The 18,256-nt window shown below is 42.0% G+C and overlaps 1 protein-coding gene across 1 annotated transcript in view; it reads right to left on the bottom strand.

The window, feature by feature from the left end:
* The window catches only part of LOC122552551 (immunoglobulin superfamily member 3-like), a 58,596-nt gene that overhangs the window by 23,272 nt on the left and 17,068 nt on the right, over positions 1-18,256 (bottom strand). The window contains 2 exon segments of the mRNA XM_043695247.2: positions 6,874-6,950; positions 13,869-14,213. Coding sequence (XP_043551182.2) covers positions 6,874-6,950; positions 13,869-14,213 — 422 coding nt within the window.

Below are 18,256 nucleotides of genomic sequence, written 5' to 3'. Positions count from 1 at the left end.
CTCTTAGGTCTCTTTTATATCTTTCTCTTCTCACCCTAAACCTATACCTTCCAGTTCTGGACTCCCCCACCCCTGGGAAAATACTTTGACTATTTACCCTATCCATGCCCCTCATGATTTTATAAACGCTATAAACGTCACCTCTCAGCCTCCAATGCTCCAGGGAAAACAGCCCCAGCCTATTCAGCCTCTCCCTGTAGCTCAAATCCTCCAACCCTGGCTACATCCTTGTAAATCTTTTCTGAACCCTTTCAAGTTTCATAACATCCTTCTGGTAGGATGTTATGAATAATATACCAACAGTGGCCTAACCAATGTCCTGTACAACTGCAACATGACCTCCCAACCCCTGATTAGATTAGAATCTCTACAGTGGAAACAGGCCCTTTGGCCCAACAAGTCCACATCGACCCTCCAAACAGTAACCTATCCAGTCCCTCTGACTAATGCACCTAACACTATGGGCAATTTAGCATGGCCAATCCACTTGACCTGCACATCTTTGGAGAGGCTTCCTGACAAACCACAGCAGATGTGAGGATTGGAACTGCGATGGGTCTGCTGCATTAGAAAAGGCAGCCAGGCAGAATTTAAAGGGGCAGGACTTCCCCAAAGATCAACGGAGATACAGCCTCTCCAGCCTCAGTAAATTGAGGCTTTTCCACAGGAAAGGGTCCTGGAGGTCAGACTGGGGAAAATGGGGAGTCTTTGCCTTCATTCCCAGGATACATGAGCCTTCCCATGCAGGATCGAGCAAAAGTCCCCATCATCTCTGGTACTGGACAAAACTCTGAGCTTTTCAAAACTTTTAACAAATAAATGGAAGCTGGAATGAGCCCTGTGGAGAATACACAAACCCAACCTACAGATCTGAGCTGGCTGTCTGGAACCTTTGCTCAGTCTGGATTTCCAATTTACACATCATCTCTGAAATAACAATCAACTAAAACAGACTCTGGCCTGAGGCTGCCTTTATACCTCAGGCTCCCCAGAACAGACAGCATGGGGTCTACAGAGATACCAGACATTCTCCTCCAATCAAAATCCATTCACACACACTCTGAAGAATTGAGAAAACAACTGATTTCAAACGAAACACCAGAAAGCACAGATTTGGTGTGAAGGTAAAGGGCTCACAATTCGTATAATTGCAAGTCCAGACCTCACCTAATACAGCCATCCCTGAGAGCGATCCCCAGGACAGATCCCAAAAGCTACCCCCGGAAATGTTCCAAAGTGCTATCTCCAGAAGAAGAATTCCAACAGCTCATTTCAAGAGCCACTGACACAGGCCTGTTCCGAACCAGGGGAACCAACAGTGACCAACAACGACTAGCAAACCCAAAAACCACAGACCCAACTGACACCACAAGGCCTCAGATACATTCTGAGGTGACACCCAGGCCCAGAAAATCAGCAGAAAGGAAAGAAAATCAAGCCCCGAAAGATCCACTAACCACCATCCGCATCAGCAGATTCAACTCAAACTGAGAGGCCTTTGCAGTCTGCAATCTTCACCCAGGCTCCAGGCACGGCAAGCAGGAACAGCCAGCTGTACTTCAAAACAGCATTTTCCTCAGCAGTGAGCTGAAACTCCCAAGACCCTCAGGTTTATGACCAAGCCAGCAGGGAGGGGAAGCTGGGAGATGTCAGTGTATTAGATTAGGTTAGATTCCCTACAGTGTGGAAACAGACCCTTTGGCCCAACCAGTACGACCCTCCGAAGGGTAATCCACCCAGACCCTCTGACTAATGCACCTAACACTATGGGCAATTTAGCATGACCAATTCACCTGACCTGCACATCGTTGGACTGTGGGAGGAAACCAGAGCACCCAGAGGAAACCCATGCAGATACAGAGAGAATGTACAAACTCCACAGACTGTCACCTGAGGCTGGAATCAAACCTGGGGCCCTGGTGTTGTGAGGCAACAGTGCTAACCACTGAGCCACCATGCCACCCCAGTTGTAGGAAGTCTGATAAAAGTTTTGATTTGGAGATGCCAGTGTTGGACTGGGGTGTACAAAATTAAAAATCACAAAACACCAGATTATAGCCCAACAGGTTTAATTGGAAGCACTAGCTTTCAGAGCTCTGCTCCTTCATACTCCACAATGACCTGATGAAGGAGCAGCACTCTGAAAGTTAGTGCTTTCAATTAAACTTTGGACCATAACGTGGTGTTGTGTGATTTTTAACTTTGATTAAAGTTTGTATGATTAATACTGTTGATTTTAAATTCTAATAATGTTTAATCTAGCTAATTGTGTAATTAACAGCATTATTTCTGTCTGTAGAATTGATTGTGTCAATTTTCCTGTTCATTGCATTAACCTGCATTTCTTATATTAGACTTACTTTTTGTATTGTAAATAAGCACAGAGATTGGTTTTCCCTGAAACACCTGTCTGCTGCCTTCTTCATTTCAGATTTCCTCAATAAATCCAGTGTCTACAACCAGGGATCTGGAGGGGGTTTGAACCACTTAAAAACCAGAAAATTCCTGACTGAAAATCAGAAACCTACACACACAGCTCCTGCTGCCTGACACAAAAGGAAAACAGGAAAAGGGCTGAACCATGGCTTACACGGGTAATTAGAGATAATATGTGATCCAAGGAAGAGTGAAAGCAAATTAGTCTGGGAAACAACAGCCCTGACAAGTGATTGATTAATGATTGATTAAAGAAGAGGAAATGATGCACGAGAGTAAGCTTGAGGGGAATGTACAAACTGACCGTAAAGGTTTCTGAAGGAAAGGAAAGGAAAAAGATTGTTGGAGACTGTCAGGGACCTCTATGAAGGAATTTATAATGGGGAACAAAAAGTGGCTGACCAACAAAATACAAACTTTGATTCTGTGTTCACAAAGGACACAAGCAAAATATCAGAAATATTCAGAAACTCAGGGTTTAGTGAGAGGAAGAAACTGAAGGAGATGAGGATGATAGAGAAATGATGTTGGGGAAATTTCTGGGATTGCAGGCTGGCAATTACAGCGCACTTAACGAAGTTTCTGTGATAACAGGGGATTCATTGGTGATCAAGTCGTAGAGTCCCATACATTGCAGAAAAGGCCCTTCATGCTGTTGATGCTGCACTGACAATAACTACCAATAAAGGCACTGTAATCCCAATTTCCTGCACCTGTCCCATATCCTTGGTCACCTTCCAAGGTAATACAAACTCCAAAACAGTCCCTAGAGATAAGAGGCTAGCTATTGTAACCCCACTGTGTAATAAAGGGAGGCAGAGAGAAAAGAAAGTATTATCGAGCAGTCAATCTGACATTGATCATGGAGAAAATGCTTGAATCTATTGTAAAAAGATTCATTGAGCATTTGGAAAATTGAGTCAGCAGGGCATTGTGACAGAGAAGATTAGAGTGGTGTTAGAAAAGCACAGCAGGTCAGGCAGCATCCTCGGACTATTCTAATCTTCCAGCACCACTCTAATCTTGACACTATTCTCCAGCATTTGCACTACCCACTTCTGCCTATTGTGACAGGAAAATCGACCTTGACAAGTCCACTGGAATTCTTTGTTGATGTGACTCACAGCGTTGATGATGGCAATGTTGTTTATTTGAACTTCAGAAAGTTTTTGAGAAAGTCCCACAAAAGAGATTAATGTAAAATTAGAGCACATAAATTTTTGAGTTAGTTTAGTGATCTGAATAAAAGAACTGATTAACAGACAGGAAATAAAAGAGTAGGAGTAATTGAGTGTTTTTTTCTGAATGGCAGCCTGTGGGATACTGCAGGGATCAATGCCCACACCCCAGCTATTCACAATAAAAATTAATGATTTTGATGAGGGAACTAAACATATTAACTCCAGATTTTCAAATGACACAATGCTGGGTGGGAGGGTGAGCTAGTTAGGAGGATGCACACAAGCTGCAGTGTGAGTTGGAGCGGTTGAGTGAGTGGGCATATGTATGGCAGAGACAGGATAATGTGGATAAATGAGAGGTTATTGGGGTACTGGGGTAAAAGGGAGCTGTTCTTCTGTGGCAGGCTTCACTTCACCTTGCTGGGATGAGTGTCCTGGTGAATTGAATAACTAGGGCTGTAGAGTGGGTTATCAACTAGTTAGAAGGGGCAGGGTTCAGGAGAAAGGGGCTGGGGACTGACAAAGCAAGAGGAGACAGCGGCTACATTACCCAGTGTGGGACAGGAACAGACAGAGGATACAAACACAGAAAAACAGCAGTGAATAGGGTCACCAAGTGAAATAATGTTAAAAAGGCAAAGCTAATGACTATTTACTTTTCTGCACATAGCATTCAGAACAAAATGACTGAAATAACGGCCCAATTTCAGGCATATAGTTGTGAAGAAGAGTCAGATCAAACATGAAATGTTCACTATGTTTCTCTCTCGACAGATACTGCCAGACTTACTGAGCTTCTCCAGCATTCTCTGTGTTTGCTTCAGGTTTCCATCATCTGCAGTATTTTGCCTTTAGGAAAGGAGGAAGCAGTGGATGTAATATCTAAAGATTTTAATCCAGCATTTGTTCAGTCCCACACATTAGGCTACTTAGTAAGAACCTATGGTGATGAAGGTACTGTATCTGCATGGATAAAGCATTGGATAACTAATGGAAGTTAAAAATCACACAACACCAGAGAATAGTCCAACAGGTTTATTTGGAAGTACAAGTTTCTGGAGCGCTGCTCCTTCATCACTTAGCTAGTGGTGCAGGATCATAGAAAAAAAAATTTATAGTAAATGGAAATGTCTTTTATAACAGGTTAAAGTTCTCTAAAGCAAACACTTACCCAATGTAACACAAAGGGACAGGGTCATAGCAAATACAGTTCCACTGATCATCTCAACAGAGTGACAACCCTGTTTCTCCACACAGTTTATTGTACGTCCAGCTAATACATCAAAACACAAAGTGTCCCAGCCAACCGCATCTTCTGTAATGTCTTGTTTCTCAGGAGGTAAAGAAGTTAAAGTGTCAGGAAAGGAGAGGCATGGACAATAAACCAATGGCTGCTCTCTTCTGAGGAAGGATATTGCAGGCTGGATTTCTAAATGTGCTTTCATGAAATTTATTTCAGGAGTGATGTTAATTTCTTATTCAATACAAGTTCCTCACAATCAAGTCACCTAAATTTGAGAATTCACACATTTGCTGCAACCCTGTGAATGGTAAAAACACTTATTAAAAAAAACAATGGGCCCAAACTCCTCTTCTTTGTAACTATTGCCATTTATGTAGCAGTGTGCACTCAGTAAAATGATGGCAAAACTTTTCAAAATTGGGAAAGTGGACAAATTTTGTCACCAATCAAGAAATGCAACCTCAAGACAATAAAGCAAAAAAAAACTGAAATTGCTGGAGAAACTCAGAAGGTCTGGCAGTATCTGTGGGGAGAGAAACAGAGTTACTATTTCCAGTCCAGTGTGACTCTGTTTCAGAAACTCAATCAAATGGTTTGGTCTGAAGCAGAGTCTGAAAGGGGGAGGGGATGTTGGACAAATGGGATGTGTTAATCTAGACAATCCCCGAAAATAGATTCAGGGATAACAATGTGTGATTAACCCATGGCCAATCATTGTGGCCTTAGCCAGAGATCACCAAGCAGAACACAGCATGAGTTAAATATGGAGCCAACTCTTAGACAGGTACTGTTGAAATTATTTCTCAGCAACCTGTGGGGGTGTGCTGTACCACAGGGTGGTACCTGACCTTGAGGTCTACTGCCAGCGTGCCACAGCCCCGACACTGACATTGGTTACACTTCTCAAGGGCAGCAGCTTCTCTCAAACAAATGGCTCTAACCATGTCATTTCTGTTGCTGTTCATTCCAAGGCAGTTGTTGATAACACATGAATACACAGTTGGTTAGGGTGATGTGGGAGGGGAAAACTTTGTCACCTCAAATGTGCACAAGCTGCCAGCAGCTCCTGCTAAGACTTTTTAAATTAATTAGCTGAAGAACACAGACACACAGTTTAATGGTCAGATAATTAGATTTTTATTCAGAAACTGGTTATATCAGTGAAATCAAGTACAATTTAAAATATCTGCTGAACTCACTCTGTCAGTGATGATTAACAAAGATATAAACAAGAACATACCCAAACCACAGGCAGCAACTGTTGTTCCCTGTTGTTCATGATGTCATTTGTCAGTCTCTGACTGCAACATCTGAAAGCTATATTAGGTCAAAATGTAAAAGCTGATGTGTGGATTGGCTCAAACCTGATTAAATAGCAACAATTTGCAGTTTTATAGTGCCTTTAACATAGGAAAACTTTCCAGGCTTTCTCACATAGAGTCACATGGGGAGATATTAGTCTGGGTGCTATTCCACAACGGCAGCTGAGATGAGGAGGAATTTCATCAGCCAGAGGACGATGAATCTGTGGAACTCAATACGCAGAGGGCTGCAGTGGCCAAGTCATTGAATGTATTTAAGACCAAGAGGTCTTAAATAGGTTCTGGATCAGTAAGGGGGGCAAAGGTTGTTTGGAGTGACCAGGAGAATGAGTTTCAAAAACATATCTGCAATGATTGAATTACAGAGCAAGCTCGATAGGCCAAATGGCCTAACTCTGCCCCTTATATCTTATGGACTGATATATTACATTGAGGGACAGTAATTGAATGGGTATAGCCCCACACATTGCAAGTAGAGACAGCAGTGTCACTGGGCTGTACGCTTGTAATGGTCAGAATGAAACTGTTCTAGGAGGGCTCTCTGGAATGTTGAAATAAAGCAGGAAAGCTGGAGGAGTTTCCTGGTGAATTATTTCTAGAATGAGTCATCATCTTGTCCTTTCTTTTCCTGGGGCACTGTTGTTACCAATGACTGATCACTTCGTGCAGTTTGCTGTTCTTGATCGTGCACTGTCATTCTCACTGTCTGACCCTCTCTGACACTCTGAACTGTTGGAAACTGTACTACCGCTGGATTCAACACAGTACCTAGAAATGGAAAATAAAGATCACTTTAAAAACACTGAGGTCAGTCAGTAATCTGCATCTGACAACAAAACCTCCATTTTCAATCACTCCATCTCTCTGTTCCTCGGCTTCTTAATTTCTTCCCACTTGTGAGTACCTGTTTGTCTTGTTACTTCTTCAAAGTTCATCCCCTCACAGATATCAGGGTTTAATTCAAGCTGCCACTGATCTGCCCATCTGACCAATCCATTTTTATCCTCCTGCAATCTAAGACCATCCTCCTCACTTTCAAGCACTTGATCAATGTTTCTGTCATCTGCAAACTTACTTACCACCCTCCACACTCAGAGCTGTATCGTTTATATCTAGCATGAATAATAAGGGACGCAGCACTGATCCCTGTGGTACACCACTGGACAGTGGCCTCCAGTCACACAAACAGCCTCTATCACCACCCACTGTTGCTGAGTGAGAACCCATTTTGGATCCAACTTGCCAATGACCCTGGATCCCATCAGCTTTTACTTTCACTATCAGTATCCCACAGTGGGCCTTGTCAAAGGCTTGGTTGAAATCCCAATAGCATACATTCCCCCGAGAACTGTGGAGACTCAGTCACTGGGAACATTCAAGACTGAAATTAAAGTTTTCCAGAGATGATTTACATTAGGGTATTTGGAAAAAGTGTATTCAAGTGCCATTGAGGTCATTGATCATCCATCATTTAATTGAGTGGTGGACCAGACTTGGTGGGCTTAATGGCCTACTCCTGTTCCTGTGTCCCTCTGCCTGTATCACTTAGACTAAGGGAATGAATGAGGATCATAAGAAGGGGAGTAATCAGGGCTGGTGTGTGGAAGGGCCAAGTGCATCAGAGGTGGAGGTGGGAGTGTCATTGAGCAGAACAGGAGCTGCAGAAGGTTCTGGGAAATGATGGCCCAAAGATTTGAGAGCTGAGAGTTTGAAATTTCCCATTTAAAACCCCAAGACCATGAGTTTGCAGGATATGGGAACAAAATTGGACCATTCAGGCTATTGAGTCTGTTGCAGAATTTGATCACAAATGACTTTTTTCAGCCTCATTCTCCTTCCCTCTCCCTGGAACATTTAATGTCCTTACAATACAGCACCTATCTATCTCTGTCTTAAATACACTCAGTGACGTGGCCTCCACAGTCTTCTGTGGTGATGGGTTCCACAGGTTCACCACCCCCTGGGTGAAGAGATTCCTCCTCATCTGGATTCTAAAAGAACATCCCTTCACTCTGAGGCTGTCTCCTTGGGTCCTAGTCTCTCATACTAGAGGAAACCTCTTCTCTACATCCACTTTATCCAGGCCCCTCAGTTTTCTGGATGTTTCAGTCAGATCCCACCCCACTTCTTCTAAACTCCATTGAGTACAGACCCAGAGTCCTCAATTTGTCCCATCTTAATGGGTTACAACAGAAACCAATTTAACCTTTAGTTTAAATGACACTGAGGTACAGATCAGCCATGGTCCAGTTGAATGTGAAGTTGGCTCATGAAAGTGAATGTCATTGGAATACAATACATTTCCAGAAAACAAATTCTTTGGTGTTCTCTCAAACTTTCAAATCGCTATTATTCAAAATAAATACAGGTTGATGGAGTTATATTCAGAAAATTCCACATTAATCCAATGTTCCCATCAATTGTTGTAAAAATCCATCTGGTTCACTAATGTCCTTCAGGGAAGGAAATCTACTATCCTTACCTGGTCTGACCTACATGTGACTCGAAACCCACAGAGATGTAGATTGCTCTTATTGCCCTCTAAAATAAACAGCAAGGTGACTCAGTTTGAGGGAAATTGGGGATGAGGAACAAATGTAGTCTTTGCCAGCAATGCCTACATCCCATCAGAAAATGAAGTAAATGAGTTCTTTGGGACTCCATAATAACCTGTCCATTACACGGAGCAGTTTAATAAATATTGTGGCTCCAAGAGCAGGTGGAATCTGCACGCTGACTCCCACAGCCTGTCCACCATGTTTCTACAAAGCAGAAGGCAGGAATATGATGGAATTCTTCTCAATTGCCTGGATGAGTGTAGCTCCAACAACATTCAAGAAGATTCACACCATCCAGGACAAAGCAGCCCACTTGATTGACACCACAGCTAACACTTTCAAAAATGATGGACAGTCTGTACCATCTACATGATGCCCTTCAGTAACTCACAAGGCTCCTCCAGCAAGAGCTTCTGAACCCACAGCCTCTCCCATCTGAAAGGACAAGGACAGCAGATACATGAGACACCACCTCCTTCAGGTTGCTCTCCAAGGCGCACACACCATCCAGAATTGGAAATATATCATCCTTATTCCTTCAATGTCATTGGATCAAATGTCCCAACACCAACTGGATGACAGCAGTTCAGGAAGGCAGCTCATCATCACTTTCTCAATACATAGAAAACAGGAACTGGAGTAGGCCATTCAGCCCATTGTGCCTGCACCACCATCAACATAAACATGATGGATCATCCAACACAGTCCCCTGTTCCTTCTTTCTTTCCATACGCTTTGATGCCTTTAGCTCACAGAACTATGTCTAACTCCTCGTTGAAAGCATTCAATGTTTTGGCCTCAACTGCTTCCTGTAGCTGAGGATTTCTGGGATGGATTATGAAGAAGCAATGTGTTATAATGAAAGCAAAATGTTTCCTTTACCTGTGAGCTTCATTTCATGATATGCTGGTCCAGAATGATTTCCTCTCATTGATAATGGTTTCCCAGACCATTACAATTTTAGGTAACTGGCAGAATATATCTGTTACTCAAGTGGACCTTCTAAAACTCCTTGAGAGATTTTATGCTAAGATAATTATTGTGCAACAGTGCAAGCTTGATGAACTGAATGGTCTCAGCCTGTGTGAATGTTACATTATTCTACATGTAAGCTATGATGCTGGAGATTATTGTTTTTGAGAAAACAGTAATATTTGAGAGAAAACAGAAGACTTAAAGGAGAGAAGAGACTGGGAGTGCCACAGTGCGGAATTGATATAATGGAGTCAAGGATGCAACAGTAGTTTCAAAATGGCATCTTCACATTTGACAAATAAATGAAACTTAACATGATCTGCTGCTTTCTTTACCATAACTTAACAATTCAGAAATTTGTGCAAATCTGTTTAATGGTCCATGTCCAGAGGATTCACTGAGATGGTATTTTGTTCATCAGGATTTGTTGTTTGTTAATACCTTTCTCTCTGTTTTTGGGTGTTTTCAACTTCTTTGGAGGAAGCAAAGAATGACTGATTTACAAATTCTGATTAAAAGCAATAGCTTGCAGCAGCTGCTAAGAGAAAATAAACTGGCTTTCTTTGGATTTAGATAGCCTATATTGCAGCAAAAATGCCTCCACCTTAATTTCCAGAGATCCGATGACTTCTGGCTATAGCCATTCACATTCACAAGCTGTTCAGCCAGCAATGACATGGAGCTGCCAGTGTCAGACTGGGGTGGGCATAGTCAGAAGTCACACAACATCAGACTATAGTCCAACATCAGACTATAGTCCAACAAGGTTTATTTGAAATCACAAGTTTTCAGAGCGCTGCTCCTACATCAGGTGAAGTGCCAGCAATCAAATAGTCATTGACAGGCTCTGGATCAATGGTGCTGGAAGAGCACAGCAATTCAGGCAGCATCGAGGAGCTTCAGCACACAGCCTTGTCACAGAAAACTGGTCCCAACTTCAGATCAGTCAGTTACTTGTTGCATCTCCTTCATCCCCATGCTGCCACTTTATCTGCAATAAATACTACCACCCCCACCGACCCTCAAACTGGGCCTCTTCTGGAGTACTGTGTGCAATTCTGGTCACCCTGCTATTGGAAGAAAATTGTTAAATTAGAGAAGGTTGAGAAAAGATTTCCAGCATGTTGCCAGGAATGAAGGGCTTGAGTTATGAAAAAAATAGCTTGGAGCATTGGTGGTTAAGAGTGACCTTACAGATGTTTATTATATCATGAGGGGTGAAGGCCAGATGGAAAGCCTGGGTGTTGTCCCTGGAGTGGGGATGGGAGGAGGTGTTCAAAACTCGGGGGCACATTTTTAAGGTGAAAGGAGAAAGATTTCAGAAAGACATGAGGGGCACTTCACCAGAAGAAGGGACTACACTCCAAAAGCTTGTAATTTCAAATAAAGCTGTTGCACTATAATCTGATGTTGTGTGACTTCTGACCTTGTGAATGAATACAACAATGCAGCTTTCGACTCCAAAAAACAAGATGACACCTCCACCTCCTATTTTCTGTTGCAGACATCGGCCCTGTAAAGCTCTGCAGAAGACATAACATGTTAAGGAAGCCTCTCCTCACCTTGAGCTGCACCGCCCCCTCGGGCCTTTCTTGCCGCTTCATTCGAAAAGACCCAGAGACTAGAAACAAATCTCTGTCACCGGCAACGCATTACACATATTCTCCACCGTTCATGGCTCGGTCTTCGACTGTGCGCCTGCGCATTGCACCGTTCTGGCTGACGAACTGGGAATTACCTTAACCCCGGGGCCTGCTGGGTACAGTAATCGCCATTGAGAGACGTATAATCTGATTGTAATTGCTTTCCTGGAAAGGAGCTGTCTGGTTATATATATTTGTATTCACTTATCGTTTCGCCCATCTCAAACTGATGTGCTTATCCAGCATACAGCTTCCTTCAAGTGATGTCTTACAGCATTGTCACAACACAAGGTGACAAAGCAAATGATAAAGGGTTAAGGAGTGATGAAGAGAAGTTATTGGATAAACTATTGTTTCTTCATGTTGACAATATGCCAGGACCGGATGTAATATATCCAGTCATACTCAATGAAAGGGAAGGGGAGACTGTAGAGACATTGTTCTTAATCGCTCAGTCCTCCCTTAACTCAGGAGAGGAACCAAAAGAATGGAAACTTGCAAACACTCTGCCCCTTTTGACAAAAGGTTATAAAATTAAGCACAGTTATTATAGACCAGTCAGTGATTACCAGTGAAACAACTATTTGGAATAGAATTGGCAATCATGTGGAAAAACATTTGTTTGAACAGGAACTGCTCGCTGCATTTCTAAAGGGAAAAGAATAGAGCGAGGGATACTGAGAGAAGGGGAGAGAATGAGGAGGCCAGAGAAATAGACAAAGAAGGGGCAAGTGGGACAGAGGGATATAGAAATTAGAAGTGGTGTGATATTTTACAAAAAGAGAGAATTTGAAAACTATTCAGAAATAGCGGGAGACAGAGAGAGGACCACAGGCAGAGAAATAAAAGCAAGATAGACTGAGAGATAGAAAGAAAACAAGCAAGTGACAGAGTAAAGAGCAAGAAAAGACAAGCAGGGACCGTGTAAACCAGAGATAAAATAGAGGAAGGGAGACAGGGAAAATGAGAGAATGAGAGAAAAATGTGTCAGATGCAAGGCAGGGCGAATGAAAGGAGGAGAGATCAGTATTAGATATAATTTAATCCTGAAAAATGTGAGATGATGCACTTTGAAAGAAATAACAAGACAAGGGAGTATTAACGAATCGGAGGATATTAGGAAATTGAGATAAATAGAGTGATCTCGATGTGCAGATCCCGAAAGGTGGCTGGGCAGATAATAGGGTAGCAAAGAAGGCATTTGGGTGCTTGCAATTTTCGGTTGTGGCACAGTATATAAGCTGCATCAGGCAGCACAGTGGCTCAATGGTTAGTACTGTTGCATCAGGGACCCGGTCCAATTCCAGCCTTGGACCATAGTCTGTGTGGAGTTTGCACATTCTCCCCTTGTCTTTGTGGGTTTCCCCAGATGCTCTAGTTTCCGCCTGCAAATCAAAGATTGGCCATGCTAAATTTCCCATCGTGTTCAGGGATGTGTAAGTTATGTGCATTAATTGGGGTAAATGAAGAGTAATGGGGAATGAGGGTTGATGTGGACTTGTTAGGCTGAAGGGCCAGGTTGGTTATGTTGCAGCTGTACAGCACTTTAACAGGCCACAATAAAAAAAAACATTTTACTGATTATTTGAGCTATGTGATAAAGATAGCTTTACAATCATCACGGGAGGTACAATGAGTCAAATCAAATTGCAGATCAGCAGAGAATTATACTGAATTTGCTCTTTCAGAGGTTTTTGCTGAAGGGTTCACTAAGCACTGTGTGAATACTGAGAGCAGCTACAGGCTTCTATATAGAAAAGGAATGAATGTGACTGTGAAGCCAAATAGAAATTCACTATTAACCACAGACTGTCTATTTGCTCGACATATTCACCTGCCCTGGGGGTTTGTTAGTCTGTGTAGACTGTGAGGTACATAGACAATAAAGCCCAAAGCTAATGAAGGAACCCAGTAAGTGTGATGCTTCACAAAGATTAATGTCACAAATGTGATCGATAGAAATTAATGTACTCCAGTGACATCACGCAGGAAAGGTGGCTAATAACTTACACGGTTATCTTTGCATGATTGAGGTGGCAGTGAGGATAAAGGGAAGTGGACAGCAGTGGTGCATAAGGAGCCAGTATTGAATTGCATTAGCTTTATTGTCACAGTCTTCATTGTCACCGCTCTCTGGGTGAAGACATTTCTTCTCAAGGGCCATTCAGGATGAACAACAAGAGCTGGCCCAGCCAGTGATAGACACATTCCAAGAATGAATGAAACAAAACCAGACAGAGATAGGACAATGTTAAATACAACACTGAGAACAAACGAGATGGAGGAGTAGAAAAACAGAAAAAAGGTAAAGATGTTGCGATTGAGGAATTGGTCCAAGAGGTGAAACAGTTCATTCTATCTATGATTAAAACAAGACAATGTAACTGTTCTATTTTCATATTGAATTCTCTGCTTTCTCTCTCTATCAGAGGAATGTAACACATTCTCCTCTCCAATAAATCCATGAGGAACTGTTTGCTGTAAGATATTGTAAGATAATCAGGACTTACCCATTACAGTCAGCCGAGTTCCATTCCCACTGATATCCTCCCACACTTTACAGTAATAGACCCCAGCGTCATTGGGCTGCACGTTTGTGATGGTCAAAATGAAGCTGTTACTGGAGGGATCTCTGGTAGATTGGAATCGCTCAGTTAATCCTGGGCTCCATTGTGTGATGTTCCTCACGTCATGTGTTAAAACCCACTCCGTGTTATTCCCTGATTGTTCCCGGTCCCAGTGAACATTGGTGTGTGTCACTGAAGCATTCCTCATGGTGCACTGTAACTGGGCAGAGTGACCCTCAGTGACACATTCCAGGCTTGGAGACTGGAGAAGGACTGGGGGATTAACACCTTTGGAAGGAAAGGTCTGAATAAATTAAAATTTGTTTGAAATTTCTGATTCAAATTCAAGTAGAAAGGACATTGTAAGAGTGTAACAGTCTGGTTAATTATTTCAATGCAACAAACCATTTTAAAGTGAGTTCACAAAAATAAAGCATGAATTATTAATAAATGTTTCAACATGAATTCATAAGTAAAACCAGTGAAAATTGGAATTGGTGCAAACTGTTCTGACTCCCCTTGTCCATCTGAAGTTGAAACTTCAGTGTGACCAATACATTGAGTTCCAGATGAACACTGTGAAGGGATGGTTCTGTTATTTTTAATGTTTCCATGTGCTTTGAACTTTTATTGAATTGTATGAATCATAAATAACTTACTTTATTCTATTTTATCATAATATCTGTCATGTAATAAATTTCTGTTTCTTGTTAAAAGCAAAACTGCAACCTTGTGTGCTTATGCTGCAGTGAAAAACCACTTCATTAAATAAAATAATGACACTTGGATTCATCAAGCTGGATCTATCGATTGAAAAATACCATGACAAGAAAGAAATCAAATGGGACAATTGTAGAGTTAGCAAGGGAGAAAAGCAGGGATCGTGGATTTTAATCATGCAGCTACACAAAATAAATGTGAATGTAAGGGAAATCATCATCATGGAACATCAATGTGCTTCACATGATCGTGATGGAGAGATCACATCCGAAGTGAGGCACAGCTCGTTTGAATGCACATCTCTGGGAATTTGGAGCCGTTTGAGAATTCAGTGCCAAGGGGAAGAAGTGCTTTCACTTTTGTTTAACAGGATAAATTGAAGCTCAGGATCAGGGACCCAACACAAAACAAAGAGTGATGTCACAGGAAAACCTGAAGGTCATGGGTTGGTAATATCTGCTCATTTGTCAGTCTCTTAGAAGTTAATTTTAGATTAAATATCAATATGAGAAATACTTGACAGATTACAAACTAAAAGACGAGTCGAAAATTTAATAAAAACTAAGCACTAAACGAATAATATACAGATGAGGGACCAGGTGATGTGTTTTTATTACATGATGTGGAAGCTGGTGGACGCCATTGTGGTTCATAGTGTAGCTCATCTGTAGCAAGTGTGGGTTCTTTGATGAACTCTGAGTCAGGGTTGCTGAGCTGGAGTCAGAGCTTCAAACACTGACTCATCAGGGAGGGGGCGCAAGTTACTTGGATACTGTTTCAGGAAGCCGTCATATCTCCAGTACAGGATGGTGTGATTCTGAGTAAAGGAAGTAGAGAGATCTAGGAAGTCATGCTGAAGAAGCCTTGGTCCTTGAGCTGACTAACAGCTTTGCGATTCTTGTTCCCTGTGTTGATGAGACTGGGGGCTCTCGGGAGGATGAGCAAACTGACCTCACCACCATGATACAGGGAGGGCAGCCTGGGAGAATGAATCATTGCTAATTGGGACAGTTAGTGGGTATAATGGGTTGTGTGCGGTAGCAGCCCATGTGATGACAAGGCCCAGTGTGTGAGGGCTGGGGTAAGGAACGGGGAAGGCGCTTGATGGGAAGAGATATCAAAGAGGAGTCTCGTGCTCTGTGTTTTTGACAACGTAAAAGACAATAAAGACAGAGAAAATAAAACAAAATGAACTGAGGGAAAACCAGTGATTAGCACAAAAAACTGACATTAGGATCTTCATTAAATTTATAAAAAAGCTGAAACCAGTCAAATTGTACACATGCCACTAAGAAAATGAAACTATAGAGATGGATCTGTGTAAAAAGGGGAACGGCTGAGGAGTTAAATAGATACTTTGAATCAGTCTTTACTGTGGAAGATGTGTCAAATGTCCCGTTAATACGAAAGAATATCGGGGGAGCAATTAAATACCATCATCATTAATAGAGGGGCAGTAGTTGATGAAACGGTGGCACAGTGGTTAGCACTGCTGCCTAACAGCGCCAGAAACCCGGGTTCAATTCCCGTCTTAGGCGACTGACTGTGTGGAGTTTATACGTTGTCTGCGTGGGTGTGCTCCGGTTTCCTCCCACAGTCCAAAAGTGTGCAGGTTAGGTGAATTGGCTATGCTAAATTACACCGTACTGTTAGGTGTAGGGTAATGGGTCTGGGTGGGTTTGCTCTTTGGTGGGTCGGTGTGGACTTGTTGGGCCGAAGGGTCTGTTTCCACAGTGTAAGTAATCTGGGTAAAAGGCAGATACTTCCCATGGTTCTGAGGGTTTGGATCCTAAAAGAGCGGGTGACAGAGATAAAGAAATATCGATAAATTAAGAGAGTGGGCATTGCATTGGGAGTATAACGTAGAGAAAATCTGCAACTGTCCATTTTTGAAGGGAGAACCATGGAATAGGGAATTATTTTCATACAGAAAATCTGCAGAAAGCTGCAACACAACGGGGCTTGGGGTTAGCTGTCCATGAAACTCCGAAAGCTAGCAAACAAGGGCAGTAGGTAATCAGGAAAATGGAAGGAATGTTGGCCCTTATTACAAAGGGGATTGGAGTGTAAGAGTAGGGAACTTTTACTGCAACTGTAGAAAGGGCTGGGGAGATCACTTTTTAAAATAAAGTTATCATTTAATTGCAGGCCATTCAGAGAAGGGTCACTGGGATAATCCTTGGGAAGGGAAGGATTGTCTTTTGAACAAAGGCTAAACAGATTGGGACTCTACTCACTGGGGACTGGAAGAATGAGAGGTGATCTCATTGAACCCTATCAGATTATTAAAGGGCTTGACAGGTGAATGCTGAGAGGTTGTTTCCCCTCATGGACAGTCTCGTGTCAGAGGGCTTAGTCTCAGAATAAAGCAGCACCAGTTTAAGATTGAGATGAGGAATAAACCCTTCTCTCAGAGGGTTGTGAGTCTTTGGAACTCCTTACTACAAAGATCTATGGGTCAGTATCCTTGTGTATATTTAAGGCTGGGATCGATAGAGTTACCAGGAAAGTGCAAAAATGCGGGTAGATAGGTTTTTGATCAGTCAAGGCTTCAAGAGTTATGTGGAAAATGCAGGAAAGGGGGTGTGGAAATATCGGAGCAGCCATAACCTCATTGAATGGTGGAGAAGGCTCGAGGGGCAGAATGGCCTATCCCTGTTCCTATTTCATATTGTCTTACAGCCTTATATTCTAGAACAAACAGAAGGATGTTAAAGTACTAAAGGAGAAAGACTGGAACCAAAAAGTGATTGATAGTAATTAACATTCTCCAACCTTCGTAAGACAGGACATGCCAAAGACAATTGCTGGAAGTTCAATGGGAAACAGATTAGAATCAGAGGAATATTAAAAGAACTTTCAGAAAAGGATATGTCACAAAAGTAAATAACTATTCTAACCATAATGTAGGACAGAGAAAACATGAATGCTTTGAATGCACTAATGATGGAGAGGGAAATCAGGACAGTCTAGAAAATTTGTCTTTAAATATGAACAAAGAGAGTGAGGCGACAGGAGGGTCTGAGTTTTGAGGGAGTATTTCCTTCAGCTTTAAAGCAAGGAGGTAAACCAAGAAAGCTCTTAAGAGACACTGGAGCAAATCAATCCCTGATGCTGCATAATGATTCTCTTTGACTTCTAGAGTAATTATTGAAAGAGTAAATATTAATTGGAGACATTCAGGTAGCTTATGCAGAGTTGGATTGAAAAGTGACTTGTTTAATGCAGTAGAGAGGTCGCAGTGATAGGAGTAAAACATGTTCTGACAGAAGGATTTTATTCTGTTTTGGTGAATGACCTCACAGGTTCAAGAATATCAGCCTCACCATGGGTTGTGGAACAAATCTTGGAGATGAAATAACCTGAAATGTGACATGAGGAACATCCTGGATTTTATCCTCATTGTGTTGTGACTAGATCTCAGGTTCATAGATTTAGAACCATGCAATAATAGTGCATGATCATGTTGATTTGGAATTTCAGTTCACAAAATTAATTTTCAAAAGTTTAATTGAACATAATTGAACATGATGAACAGAATGAGTGTCGTAGGTTCAGAATATCTTCTTTAGCAGAAATGCAACAAATTGATCCTGAATTGAGAAGGTTCC

The sequence above is a fragment of the Chiloscyllium plagiosum genome, unplaced genomic scaffold (assembly GCF_037043375.1).
Source record: "Chiloscyllium plagiosum isolate Xiang-an unplaced genomic scaffold, Cpla_swu_hap1 HiC_scaffold_10, whole genome shotgun sequence".
Lineage (NCBI taxonomy): Eukaryota > Metazoa > Chordata > Chondrichthyes > Orectolobiformes > Hemiscylliidae > Chiloscyllium > Chiloscyllium plagiosum.
This window is presented reverse-complemented; position numbering and strand designations above follow the sequence as displayed.